Raw genomic sequence first — 15,090 nt, 5'->3', positions numbered from 1 at the left:
TAAATCCCTTGTAAAATTCATCGATATTGTTAAAATCCGCCACTTCCATTCCATTTAATCGACAAAATTGCAAATCGTTTTATACAACACATACAATATGCATATAAAAGTTTTCTACGACAGGACTTGGAATACTTTCGCCAACTTGGCGAAATGATATAATATAGCGGAACAAAATTTCATAAATTTTACCCCAATAACTTCTATTAAAGTAGAACGTATTAAAATCCGCGGTTATCCAACCAACTTCAAATTACTCCATCGCAGTTTACGAAACCTCGTGTCTCCGCTGACGTACCAATCAGAAACGTTTTAACTCGAGGCTTAAATTACCCTATTTCGTATCTCGAGGGTAAAATCAGTTCTCCATTGGGAAAGGTTTAACGCATCTTTTAATCCACTTGAAAAACTAGCAGCGCCAACTCATAATGAACCCTTCTCGGTCCAATTAACAGCACGACACGAAGAGCTTGGCAATTTCGCCGGCAGGATCGAAAGTAAATCAAAGTTTGAGCACGATAGCAACGCAGTATCAGATGGGTTTAATTTATCGCGGTTATTCGCGCTATATAATATTATACGCGGTTTTCCGAATCGGAAATTCCATCGTCGTCGGCATCTCTGCCTCGATTCTATTCGCGACAGCTTCGTTTCTTATCGTTTTCGTCCTCGACCTTATGAAACGGTGCATCTTGCATACAAATCGGCTGATTCGTGAAGATTTCAGAGTCTCCGGTGTTCGACACCTCGTACAGATTATTTCGACCGTTTTCTTCGGCCCGAAGATCGCGTACGATTTACGAACTTTGCGACTCGCTCGAGATGCGAGTCATAAACGCGCGTTACAACTGCATTTTGCGATTATGTGTTCAGAAAATTTTTAGAGTCCTCGATCTTTAACTTTGGTAATTTCAGGATTATTTTGCCACAATTAATTGGTTACGTTTTATAAAATCGAAGTATGAAACGATGATATCGATCGTGAATGTCGGTTATCGGTTAATTAAACGTACAAAGTATTCGATTGCTCAAAAAATCTTGATGATAGAGTAAAAGAGCCTTAAAAACATCTATTTCCTTCTTTTTTCCTCCTATAAATCGATGATCGGTCGCAGAGAGAAAAGGGTAGTAGCGATATTCCGATAGGTTATCAAAGATTATTAATTAATTGAGGAACAGCAGCAGCCGATAATGGGGCAAGGTGTTCTTCGTTCGAGTTCCAACACTCTGAAATTAACGATTCGGTCTATTGTAATTCATGAACCGCCTTCCGCGTGCACCAATTGTAAAGTAAGAAGTTCCGATATTTAGGGGTGGAGCGTGATTGAAATAATCGCTGTGATCCGGTGTCTCCGAGTTGGCTATGCGCCACGGAATATCGAGGAAGTTTCGAATGCTCGGTATTTGAGAAGATTTTTGGAATAACACGCCGAAGAAAGTTTCGAGGAAGTTGGAATATTCGATAACCGAACGAGATTTCCAACAGCTTATGTACCGTAAGACGAATGGCAATGGAGACGAGTTAAATTGTTCGGCGAATATCGTCGAATACAATGCTAATTTGGTATTTATTCGCGTATTTAGATCAACTTCCTTTAGATCGCGATTATACCGATTTGAAAACGCTAAATACATCGATAAACATTGAATGTAAATGTCCTATGCTTTGACTCTTTATACTTCGAAATATCATTAATCGTCTTCGTAAAATTACAAATTTATCTAAACATCCGCAGTGTATACTTCTTTTTTCCATCTTCCAGTTTCCATCTTCTTCGAGGTACCATCTTCAAGTTTGACTATTTTATTTCTTTAGTGAGGTCAGTGGGGTGTTCTTTTTAGTCTTCTTTCTATAAGAGTTTTGCTCTCTTCAACAGCCAGCTGGTTTGGATGTGTTGCCCTTTTTTCCTTGTATTTTTCTGCGTACCTGCCGATTTCTTCTTTGACCGTTGGTATTTTTAAGTCTCTGCGTATATCCTCGTTTCTGACATATCATAGGGCGTTGACTATTGTTCTCAGTATCTTCGATCGTAGCGACTCTAGTTTATTTACGTGGCTCGTTGCTGCTGTCCCCTATAGCGGTGTTCCGTACGTCCGAATTGGTTTTATTATCGTTTTGTAGATTTTTAGTTTATTTTCTATGCCGAGTTTAGAGTTGCGACTAGTTAGCCAGTACATCTGTCTTCTTTTTATCCGTATTTTGTCTGTAATTGATTTAGTATGTTGTTTCCATGTAAGTTGTGTGTCTAAATGGAGTCCTAGGTATTTAACTTGCCTTGTTTGTGTTATGTGCGTGCCATTCAATTGGACATTTCGTGATTTCTGTTTTCTTAGTGTAAATGTAATATGGTTTCATTTACCGGGTTTGCTTTTATTTGTTTATCTTGTAGCAATTTTTCTATTTTTGTGCTCTTGTAGTAACGTGACTGCTGTTTCTGGATTAGTGTGCCTCACTAGTACAGCCATGTCGTCCGCGAATGTCAATAGTTTGCTGTTGGTAGTTGTTGGTACGTCGGCCGTGTGCAGTGTGTATAATATTGGTCCTAAGACGCTTCCTTGCGGTACTCCTTCCTTGATGTCTTTTACTTCACAATATACATCCTTTATTTTAGTGTATACGTGCAACTATAAAATAAAACACCAGTTATATGAAATCGTAGATCTACTTTGAAGATTCTCTCGGATTTCGCTCTAACGAACATCGTGAAGCTTTCGTCATGAATCAGATACAGACGGAATCGCAAGTTATAGGAAAACGCAGTTGTCTCGTGCAAGTATCGTCTGCCCGAAAATTATAGCGATAGTTGCGCAGCATTAGACAGAGAGCGAGCGGGATACAAAATTGTAAAAGGCAAATATTTGCGTTCGACGAGGCGGAGGATATTTACATTGGACACGTATTGCATCGTATTTCCCTTCGGCATAGCACCGGGATTAATCCGAATACGCTTCTCTCTGCAACATTTCCGCGTGAAGTACTCGATGCTTTAAAGGACGTTTGTTTGGATATTCCTCCGGCTTACGATCTTTACGAGGCGACCTCGTGAAGCCACACTAAAACGTAGCGTAACGATGCCGGACTGAAGCGAGCGAGGTTTTTTCAGGTGAATCTCCTTTTCTTCGTCCTATTTCTCTTTATTTCTTTTCTTCGTTTCTTCTTCCTTTCTTCGTTTAATTCTTTATCGAGAATTCGTTCGTATTCCTCTCCCCCCACGAAGAGAATTTTCAATCGGATAAATTTAGTATAAAAGATAGGAAAGAAAATGACGAACTAATAAACCGAAGGAAACTACGGAGGAAGAAGAGCTGCTTGAAAATTCAGTATCGTGTTACCGAAATTGTCTTTTCATTTCTTTCTTTACTTGAGCCATTTCTTCGTCCTTTTCAAAATTTTCGAAATATTGCAGACACATCGTTTGACTCGTCGATAATTGCGTTAAATGTTCAGAATTTTCCAGCGAGAAACGTTTGATAATATTCGCTCGATCGTTGTTATCGCGTTAGTTCGACGTTAGACACACTTTTCTATGTCGTATTTGTTGTTTCGCGTAATCAAAAACATATCTGTAATTTTTAATATTTTACAGTAAGTCGATACAAATTTGCTCTATCGTATTGAATCTGGGAGTTGTTTAAATGTCACATGGTTTACGATGTCTCGTATTGGATTATTAAAACGGATATAGAAACGTGAGGAACGGATACGAATATAGGTCGAACGAGTAGGTTCCAATTGCAATTAATTGTAACCTAAATAATGGGGACAATGGATATCTGTAAATTAAAATCGATACGTGTATTTGCGAATGGAGAACAGATAATTGTAGGCACGAAATTTGTTTTCGTATAGCAAAGCAATAACTGTATTGTACTGTAAATAAAAATAACTAAAATATTTTCTCGTTATACATATATACAGGGTGTGCCAGGGTTTAACAGCCAAGTTTCGTCGGTATATGTCAGGCTTTTTCAGCTCCCATCATCGTTCTACTAAAATAACAAATGATTTAAAAATGGTCTTCAAGATTTTTTCTTCTTTTTCTATTATTAGATTCAGAAACAGTCCATCGCTGATTTAACCGAACTTATGTAAAGAGGTCGTTTGGCCAGATCCTCTCAGCCTCGAATGTTCTTACTGCGCGCTGGTTTGACAGGTCGCTGACGAGATTATTTTGGTGGTTCAAGTTGCGATCTCTATATCTCGTCGAATGATAGTCGATCACGTCCTTGACCAGACGTACTCGTAGATCGTTGCGTAGAGTCCGATCGAAGACATACCAGAGCCAGATCACCCAGCATATTTTGCGACCAAATAATATCTGTACTTACCGTTAGACTTACATCGCTGTGGTCCAAGCTTAAATCGTAATTGGCCTCAATTTGTGCGTGGATGTGGGATACGTCTCCGGTGAAGGAAAACTAAGAAGTCGGAAAGTTTATTCGGGTCAGTTGGCCAGTAAGTTAGCTGACCTGTAGATATAAAATCTAAGTTTCTAGATTGAATTGCTTGTAGCAGACTGCGTTCTTCCGATGCGATGATCCTAGATCCCCAGACATCGCATTTCTCGAATAGTCCTCGGCTACGACGAATGCTGATCCAATTTTCAATCAAATATCAAAGTATTCTACACATTCTTCAGCGACGATAGTATCTCGCGATGGAGACTAGACGAAGGCTATTGTCAAGGCCTGTGGTAATGTTTGAATTTTTACCAATTTTTATTTTGGAGAGATTCCATGTCTGCTCCTTTTTTTCTTTTCAACACATTGCCGATGGTTTGTATTTACACGAGGCACTTGGCTATTTGGCATTATTACATCGTCTGGAGTTTCTCTGGTATACCTTGTATCGAGGTTCTCGTTTGTGTAAGTAGGAGTTATAGGCAATGAGGGATATGGGTTGGAGAGTGACAGAAATATAGATTGTTATGTCTCTGCTGGGGAAGCATTATGGTTGCTCGTCATCAGATCCGGTTCAGATGAATTCCGATGTCGGAACATCAGGAGCGATTGCCGAGCTATCATTACTCGATGATCTTGTGGATTTCTCGAGTGTATCGATGAATCGTCTAACATCTGATGCGCAAGTTCACTCGGCTGTTGGTTTACCGTTTCGTGTAAATCACGTTAACCGAGCCGATTTCCTGCCGGTAACATTTTTATTTTACTGCCACGTAGCCATATCCGACAGAAGGATAACGCTTATTACGCGTTATTAAGTCTGTTTACGATATCTCAACGATCGTCGTACGTATGAACGAACAATGATAACACGCGCGCACTGTCGACGTCAACGATCATCCCGAGAATCGACGAACAGTCTTCGAGATGCATGTAAAATATATCATTTTTCACAAGATAAATATCAAGGGGAATCAGTTTTTAAATCTAATATTCGTTAAAGCAAAGCAAACTACTTCATGGAAAATATTCGCCTCGTAAAAGGCGCGATAAATTGGCGTTCTATTCGTTGCAGGTAGATGACGGCTTTACCTATGCACGTGGCAGCCGGTCACAATTCGTCGCCGCTGTCGTTTCGTTCTCCCCTCTGAATATCTTTTATTATCACGTAAATCTCTTTGAGATATCGTGAATCGTGAATAACGACTTTACCGTGTTGATGTAATAACTTCGATATATCCGGTGGCCCTTTTCGCCTGGACTTTAACGCGTCCCTTCTTCAGAACAGTATTACTACCGTGACGCTTGAGACGATGGCGAAGAAGGCGCTTCGTTTCCTATCTTCAATGTAATTTATCGCGATGTCCTTACGATCCATTTTACCTTTCATTTTCCGCGAAATAATAAGAGAATGGAAATGAAAATTGTCGTCGCGTGCTAACAGTAGGTTTTAACCAGACGTAGCTCGAAGATACAAGCGGAAACATTTGAAAACACACGATTCGCCTTGTTTATCGATTTCTCGGTGCTGCTGAGAGATCGTCAAGTTCGTTAACAAAATGTGTCGATCAATGTTTGCAGGCCTTTTTCATCGAGTCGTGTTATCGAGTGGCTCAGCGTTAAGCCCATGGGCGTCTGTTCACGATCCGAACGACTTACGATCGAAAGTAGCAAAGCAAATAGGATGTTCCACCGAGGACGACGAAGATATTGCCAACTGTCTACGCGGCATTCCTCTGCGTGAGCTCATGGCCGTCGAACTGCCGGAAATCCGGTAAGATAGTAACTCTTTACGATCTGGATTCGAGGCTGATGCAAGATCCGTGAATAGCTGCCCGTAAATTCCATGTAAAAATTCCTCGTGCATTACCTGCGCGAAATAAAAAGCTCCGAGTCGCCGATATTATTGTTCTCCGCACGAAAGAATCCAATAAAGTTCCCGTGATCTTGAACGAAACGTATCTTTTAAAATCTGACTGTACTTTATCTGTATTTTATTACGTTTACCGGCATAAAAAGATCGCGGCCCGTCCATAACGCGAATCAAGTTATCGATCATCTACGATTTACAATATCAAATGTCAACTTAAAAGAGATGTTATACATCTATACGTGTAAAGTACTCGATCTAAAAAAAAAAAAAAAAGAAAAGAAACGTTAATGGCAGGAAAAATCATAAACATATATTTGTATAGTGATTCGTATAGTTGAAATAATCAAATCTCGAACAATCATGCGCAATTTATTTCATTAACCATTTATAGAAAACTTAATGAGAGCAACGAACTTTAGCTTGAAAAATTAATTATACGATCATTCTTAACGCAAACATACGTTAACCACGGTAAAACATCCTGAAAAGTCTACTACGAAATTGTACGATTAAGCCAATGTGCAATTACACCAACGCGACTATGAAAACTACGCGCAAGCTCTCATCGTAGTATCTCGTAATTATAATTCTAAAATCCCATGCTATATCGAACCCTGTAGCGCCCAAGCCAAAATCATAGTACCGTTTATTCCAGATCAAAGCATAAGTGTAGTCGCTAATCGGCTAGCGCAAGTTTTCGCGAGTCGGATCACGCTATTGTTGGCACCCGATTTACTTGGTCGCCTTATCGATCGACACGGGGAACACCGTACCAATTCGGTATCCTGACGAGCAATGAATCGCGCTAATTCGTCTCGTCTTCCGCTTCAGATTCGTGCCACGGATCGGACCAGGCTTGCCAGTGGACCAAAACAATCCCGATCCAGGGCTGGATATGGAACGAGCCAGCGACACGTTCATCAAAGTACCTCTTATCCTTGGTGTGTCTACTACGGAGTCGAATTTAGATTTTAACGCGAACGATATTCAGTACGGATTCGAGGAGGATCATCGAAATCGAATTTTACGAACGTTCATTAGGAACGCTTATGTATATCATTTGAACGAGATTTTCTCCGCGGTGAGGAACGAGTATACGGACTGGGACAAGCCTATCCTTCATCCTATCATTATAAGGGATTCGACGATGGAGGCGTTGAGCGATGGTCATACCGTAGCTCCACTCATGAGGATTGCCTTTTATCACGCCAGAAGGGGAGCCAAAACGTTCTTCTACCACTTCAGCCATCAAACCAAAGACAACAGCCTTTTGCAGGTTTGTGGAAAAGATTGCACGTTTTACAGGGGATCGAGCGTGCGTTTTATGTATCCGATGACGAAGAAAACGATCGATGCGTTGAATTAGAATTTTTAACGGTGGGATTATTCTTGAAATTTATTTGGCTGATTTTCTTATACGGTAAAGTCAGTTTTGAAACTTGTTTGTATTTTTCAAGTTTGCTGCTAAATTAGTTTTAGTTGTGTGTAGGTAAACTTACAAAATGTACAGTTCCAACGTAATTTTATTATTCTCGATTTCCATCGGAACTTCCATTTACTTTACTCGTACCACGAATTTTGGAACACAGTGTATACACGTAGGAAATAATTTATAGTCTTTTATACAAATCACTCGCGACCTACAGTACTCGATCCCTTTTCCATTCGTAAATACAAGAACGCGACAGATGTTGGAAGTAATTTAAAAGGAACCGGGTCTTTTAACGATTGAAACGCCCGCATGAAGTGTCGACAGTAAACCGTGGCTCTTTGAACCACTTCAGTCGTAAACTTATTTCTCGACGAAAGCTGTTTCTTTTTTTTTTTTTTCTTTCTTCCTTTGGTCGTCGTCGTCGACGCCATTTTATTCGCAACTTCTTTGATTCTTCGCGAAATTTTTTAAGTACACACACTACCAATGCCCTTCCTCTCGTTCTCGCCAAACACAGCGAAATATTAAAGATGGTATGGTAGTTTTTCATACAGCTCTTGACTCGACTAAAAGTGGAAAGTGGAACGCGCGAGCCAGAGAACCGGCTTAACTTCGAGTTAATTTTACATAAAATTATACATGTAGGATGAACGAGACCCTCGAGTGTCTTCGTTATTTTTGTTAAAGAAGCATACAGAAGTTGATCACAATTACATTGTGGTAAGAGATGGAAAAAAGCTAAGTGGAAGAATTTCTACTGCGAGAGCTACCTTGCATGGTTGCGCCGATGTTATTAACGAAATTGTATGTTATGCTGGTTAATTCATATCAAGGGTTAATAAATTATAGAGCTTCTCTACCGCTTCAACCTCTGTGTTACTCGTCTGGCCAATGAAACGTATATTCTACTTGCTCGCTTATACGTCGACCGTCGCTACTGGTAAGGAGAATACGTCAGTATGAGGTCAGACTAGTTGTACGCGTGAATTAATACATAACTAGTTAAATGGTACAGATTAATACGTAATTCTACAAGTGGAATATCGATAGAAATAGAAAGATAATTTCAATAAACTGTACTATCCATTGACTTTTAAGAAACAACGAATTTTCCAGTTGACGAATCATTACCGTTTGAAAACTCATACATCACATGGCTCAATTAACCAACTACCCGATAGATTAATAGACTTAATAACGCAAACTTCCAAGAGTCTAACGTCGAGGCAAAGTTCCAACATAGAGTCACGCTTAATTTACATCGTCGTAGTCTTCTGGGGTAACGCAAACGTCCTTCCACTGGTCCCATGAGACGTTTGATTAGGTCACAGTAGCTTCATCGTGAAATCATGGGCAGCGGTTAGTCGGAAGACAAGCACGAGCATAAAGCTGAGAGAAGTCCAAGATCGGAATGGATTCCAGGAAAACGGAAGATTAAAGAGGCAATCCGAACGAGCTGTGAGCTCGAATGCTGTTCTTGGTCTTTCGCTCTGTCTGTTTCTTACTTTAAAATGGAAGGAAATATTTTCGGTGTTTGTACAGATCGAACGGTAATACATTGCTCCTTTTCGTGTCTTTTATCCATTTTGAATTATCGCACTTTCAAAATGTAATTTTGTTGCTTATGTAAATGTAAAATTGTTGTCCTACGCATTTGATTGGAAAATTTGATTTAAAGCAATTTGTCGTCGTTCTTCGAAATTTATGCACGTCAGCAATCTGATGATTTTAACTAGTTCATTGTGTAATCGCGATGCGCTCATAAGACTGGTAGTTGTCCATACGTCAAGAGGGAGAGAGGCAGGAACTTCAAGTTAACGAGTTTCGTTCTCGGGTCACGGTTAATAGCGATTTAGTGCGTTTAGCTGCCACGCTATGGCCAACTGTGGACGTACAAAGCGAAATTTTAATTAAACGGAAGTCGAGTCGCGTGCACGCCCGTGAAAGGCCATCTCGCTTAATAAGTTTCAGTGTCGTGACTGAAACTCGAAACGCGAGCCTAATCAATGCGTCGTCCGTGCATTTAGAAACGTTAGGAAAAAAATATCGTTGGCTAATTCGAATAGAAATTCAGCATAGAAGAGGCAAAAGGGAGGAAACTGTAAATTTCTAGTAAAAAGTCGAAATGTAACGAATTCAAATCTGACAACTCGACAATTTGCAAACTGACAAAATGAAAATTGAATATCGTGTAATTGTAAATATGATTTATAAAGATGATATAATGAAATATTAAGTATAATTTAATATGTTTGACGTGATAGGAAAACTTTTGGGCCAAAATGGAATTCTTTTTATCGAAGAAGTCGCATACTTTTCTCAATAAATTGTATGGACTGCATTTCTTGTTATAATTTTTGTTATTGTCTGTTATTTAGTAAACTGCAGTACAATCCGTTCTATGAAATTCATTAAATGACCGAACAGTTAAATTTCTACGATTATAATAATACATAGTAGCAGTTACCAATCTTATCTATTTATCTGACCATATACTGCGTATACTCTGGCTGACTATACACTGACCTACACCACTTGTTAACTGAGATTAAGCTTAAGGGGTTAGCTCTTGGCATATTATGTCAATAAAATTAGTACATGATAAATAATAATAAAGTAATAATAATAATAATAATAAATACACTAAATATTTGACAAGGAACAAATGTTTCTCTCTATGTTGGTACTCTGAAAGTATCATCAATAATAACGTTGATTCGCACACGCGTTCTCAGGTCACTTCTTTGCAAATAAAACCCCTAAAAATATCTAAAAACGGGAATTAAGATAACAACGCACGCTGGAACTACTATGTCGAAGAACAAGCCGAAAGTCATTGACCCGAGCGTTACTTTAAACTCGAAAATTAAGCTTCTTTGCCGGTAAATTGAGTATCTTGAAGAAGCCACGCTTAGGTAAACCACATTAACGAAATTCACTTGGGACTCATTCAACAAGCTACAACGTATTTAACGGAACAAAGCTAAACGGTTCATCCGTTAAACGATCCGACTGTATGGGTGCCAGGAGACGAGACGGTAGATCCTCCAGCAATATGCTAATTCGCTGTTCGTTTCTTCGGCGTGTCTTCGAAATGTATGCACATGCATATACCGATCTGCAGCCCATCCACGAGCTTCTAGTAGATCCAGGCGACATTTAAGTCGGCAGGCAGCTGTAAATCCCATTTGCTTGCGCTCTGAATTAACAGGATTTGCATCGCGACCCAGACATTCTGTCGAACGCACAAATAGAATTGGCTGTGTCTCCGCGTGATTCACGCTGCTTTCCAATTAAAATTATTGAATCGGATTAAAATAATTAATCGTCGAACAGCTGGGCCGACAGGAATTTTTGTTTCGTTGTCATCGAGTCGTCCTCGAAAGGAAAACGTGATAATGAACGACGCGGTCGTTAATCTGCGTAATTTTTGAGCGGAAATTTTCTTTCGGACAAACTTTATATATTATATATTAAATGAAAGAACCGCTGTTTCTAAGAATTATCTGGATAGCGTGGTAATTATTCAAGTGGTAAGATAGTTTGAAAAGATAGTATGAGACGTTCGTTCGAATCTTTAAGCGTTTAGATCTTGAAATTTCTAAATCTCTTAGTCTTCGAGTTTGCGCGTATTTGATTCTCTTATCGTGGAATTTCCACGCTTATTTCTTTCTCCTAATTGATTGTGAGTAATATTAATAAAAAGTCATAGTGGGCGAAAGTGGGCAAAAAAGAATTCCCTCGTCAAAAAAAAAAGAGTTCTCTCGTCGATAATGGTTATCCGTAGCTGAAAATAATTTCCGGCGTCGATATCGAATACCGTTTTGAGCAGCATTTGCCGCAGGTTTCGAACGTTACACGTACATGCCACCAACGAACGAAATAATTTTGTTTCAGCGTCTGGGCAGCATTCGTGGCGAGGATATACCGTATATCTTCGGGTTGCCACTGGTGGCTGGAGGAGCTTTCTTTCCCCGGAATTATTCCCGACAGGATCAGGGCGTCGCCGAGGCAGTTCTCACGTTTTTCACGAATTTCGCGAAAACCGGCAATCCGAACGAGCCGCACAAAATCGAATCGGTGGATTATGGGACACCGAAGGAGAAAACGCGATACCGTGGTCTCACATGGGAACAATACGAAACGGGTACTCAACAGTATCTCACAATTGGTGAGTTTATTCCTGCTACGTATCTTTTCTTTTCCTCCTATCCGCTTCTTTTTTCATTTATTTAAATACTTGTGCCGTGTATACACTATATGTCGTATGTAATTAGAGAATAATATCGGTGATTAATCGTTTAAGCGATGAAACCGAAAATGAAGAGCCACTACCGTGGCCATAAAATGGCGGTTTGGCTAAATCTGATACCACAACTGCATCGACCCGGAGACGACGATGTCTCAATGCGGCATCATCATTTTCGAGAAAGAGGTGACCACTTTTATGCAGGTAAGAAACTAAAAACTTCTTCTTCGAATAATTTAAATTAAAAAAAAAATACATTTTGTTCTCGATTCGCGTGAAATATATACTATCTACCAGCTAAGTTAATATTATTAACTAGTACTTTGTATAAAAAGATTAGGAACGAAAAACTTCAATTATACTGGCACGAATACCTGTGTCTATCTTACGCTTGCCATATTACATTTTGTACTGAAATTATATCTATGTATTATAAAAAAAATTCAATTATGTAATCATTACAATTAAAAGAAACCTGTCCCTATCATACACGATGTAAGTAACGTTTAATTCACCCAACGAATAGAGTAATTAGAATGCAAGTGTTGAATCTTTCAGGACCAGTACGAGACGAGTGGTACACTCCTCTGCCGCTTGTAGCGACAACCAAGATGAGCGCCTCGTCGACAACAGCGTGCAGCACATCTACAGGTGACGACAGTATTACCGAAGACATTACTCCTATTCTGGACGATTCGGAAGACGACGCTGAACTTTTACAAAGATTAGCTTCTCGTCATTACTACAGTACTACTACAGCCCTAGCAATCACCGTAGGAATCGGTTGCATGTTATTGGTGCTCAACATGCTGATATTCGCCGGCATTTACTATCAGAGGGATCGTGACAAAAAGAGAGCCACGATGGACTGCACGCCAAACGGGCAAGAATCACTACCGATGACTACCAGGTCGTCTATAAAAGCTCCAGAAAGTCCTAGGCCAGCGCAAGAACCTCCACCATCGTATACTACCCTTGCAAGAAGCCCTTCGATCCAGGAACATCAACAGATTGCTCAGAGTCAATCGACAGATGTCGATGAACAGCCTAAAAGTGAACAGAAACTTAGCCACGGGACCAGCAACGCCATCCACAAGGATCCCATTCCTCCGAAACCTCCCACGAGAACGACCAGCTCCTTGAGTACTACTAGTGGCACCAATACTATTAAAAAACGTGTGCAAATACAAGAGATATCCGTATAGCATTAGGGGTTGCCCCAAGAGGGCAACATGAAAACCAAGAAGGTGACTTTCATAGATTTTGCGGCGACTGGCGAGTCTAAGTTTTGAAAAAGTTTACAGGGATATGGATTAACAAGTGTCTGGTTATGACACGTAGCACAGGTTGACAAAGAAAATTATCTGTTTGAGTTGCAGTGAGATATCGATGAAGAGTGAAGACTATTGGTGTTACTTTCAACAATTGTTGGAGGAAACTCTAAAGAACAATGAGTTCTAAAGCGACATTCAATTGTATGTTAAGTACTCTCTAATTATTCTGATGTATAAACAGCGATAACTGCCATATGTCACTGAAAAGACAAAGTGCTTTAAAGGAAGACTTAGCAGACTACGAGTGTTCCTCTATCATGCACGTAAGACTTTATCAGCATTTTGAGTGTATTTCTTTGCAGGATACGATGTGTTTCTTCTATGGAATGCTATCAAAGTTGTATTACAAAGCGATTCGAAATGAGTTCATCAAATTTCAACTAATTAATTTCTTGTCAAGAAATACTTAACTTGACTACAAGAACAGTATTGTTAACTAAGAATGAAACATTTACGAAATCAAGTGTCTAGGAAGCCGGTTTCGATTTTCTACAAATATACTGTCGAATAATTAAAATCTAACAGATATATCTTTTCTTTTTATTTGTTCTTTATTTTACACTTAAAAAGCAAAGTAAATTCTAAACTATGATATTTATCTCGCATATTGAAATAGACAAAGGTTGGAAAAAGGTCGTATCTCTAAAATTGTTTAATCTGACAGTATATTTGACGAAGAATGGAATCGATGATAAAAATCCATAAGTCAACACTGTAACTGTCACAATCAGTGTTCTTTCAAGTGTTCTTCTCGTAGCTGACATAATGATCATGTAATTAGAGTAACTCGTGGTATAACTGACGCTGGGCTCATGAAAAATTTCTATTTGCGTTTGTCTATACAACTTAAAAGTGGTTTCGTGTCTTTCCTACTCCAGGTATTGGAAACCGTGCACAAAATCGCACAGAGATAATAAATTAAATAACGTCTGTGTAACACGATCCGTAGAAAATTGTATGAGAGAATGGTCGTCTGAAATGATTTCTAAAATTTAAATGATGATAATTGTACTTCGTAGTGTCACTGTGATCAATATCAATATTTTTTAAAAATCAAAAACAAAATTTATAGATAAAAATCATTATGTTAGTTTCATTTGTCGTTGAAAATTATTCGTCTTTGTTTATTAAAGGACAGGAATTATTATTTATTTCTGTTTTTTATTTGTACTATGAATATACATATTCTACTTTATTATGTGGCATATAAATAGTATAAAGCGGAAGTTGAAGAACTCTGTCAATTTTGCGTTGCCTCCTCGTTATCTTGATATCATCCCTCATTATTTAAAATAATTTAAAGAGAAAAAGAGAAACAAAACCTAAAAAAATGTATATTTAAGCACTCGATACTGAAAGAGATCAGTTCTCGTATTCGCATTAGAATCTCATGCGAATGTTGTGTGAAAGTTCTGGGTTAGGAAAGGTCTGGAAAAGGAAATTACATGTTTAATGGTTCAATTTGAGTGGAACTCGCACTGCACTTGCGGAATTATCGATGGTTCTCTGGTGACAACATGTGCTCAAAACGTAATCATAAAGTGGAACACAATTTCCTTTAAATTAAATATTATCTACACCTCTTCGACCAAGTAATCTAAGGCGAGATTACGCCCACGTTTATGCAAATATCATTCGTCTTTATAGGATTTTTTAAGCTGAATCTGATGTCTGTGTTATACATACATTAAGAATTAACGAAGAAATTGGACTTATAAAGCTCGGTGTAAATTATAATGTTATAAAGGGATTTATCTTTTTTTCAGATACTTTGTCTCTATACTATTTGCATAATTTTAAT

General features: G+C 38.8%; 1 protein-coding gene across 9 annotated transcripts in view; it reads left to right on the top strand.

Moving 5' to 3' along the window:
- Nucleotides 1-14,709, top strand: part of LOC126866013 (neuroligin-4, Y-linked-like) — a 224,012-nt gene extending 209,303 nt beyond the window's left edge. For all 9 annotated transcript variants that reach the window (XM_050619038.1, XM_050619036.1, XM_050619037.1 and 6 more), the window contains 5 exons: nt 5,983-6,175; nt 7,106-7,550; nt 11,604-11,877; nt 12,013-12,159; nt 12,514-14,709. In XM_050619038.1, coding sequence (XP_050474995.1) covers nt 5,983-6,175; nt 7,106-7,550; nt 11,604-11,877; nt 12,013-12,159; nt 12,514-13,160 — 1,706 coding nt within the window. In that variant the 3' untranslated portion in view covers nt 13,161-14,709. The remainder of the gene's footprint in view (nt 1-5,982; nt 6,176-7,105; nt 7,551-11,603; nt 11,878-12,012; nt 12,160-12,513) is intronic.
- Nucleotides 14,710-15,090: the final 381 nt, after the last annotated feature.

The sequence above is a fragment of the Bombus huntii genome, chromosome 5 (assembly GCF_024542735.1).
Source record: "Bombus huntii isolate Logan2020A chromosome 5, iyBomHunt1.1, whole genome shotgun sequence".
Lineage (NCBI taxonomy): Eukaryota > Metazoa > Arthropoda > Insecta > Hymenoptera > Apidae > Bombus > Bombus huntii.
This window is presented reverse-complemented; position numbering and strand designations above follow the sequence as displayed.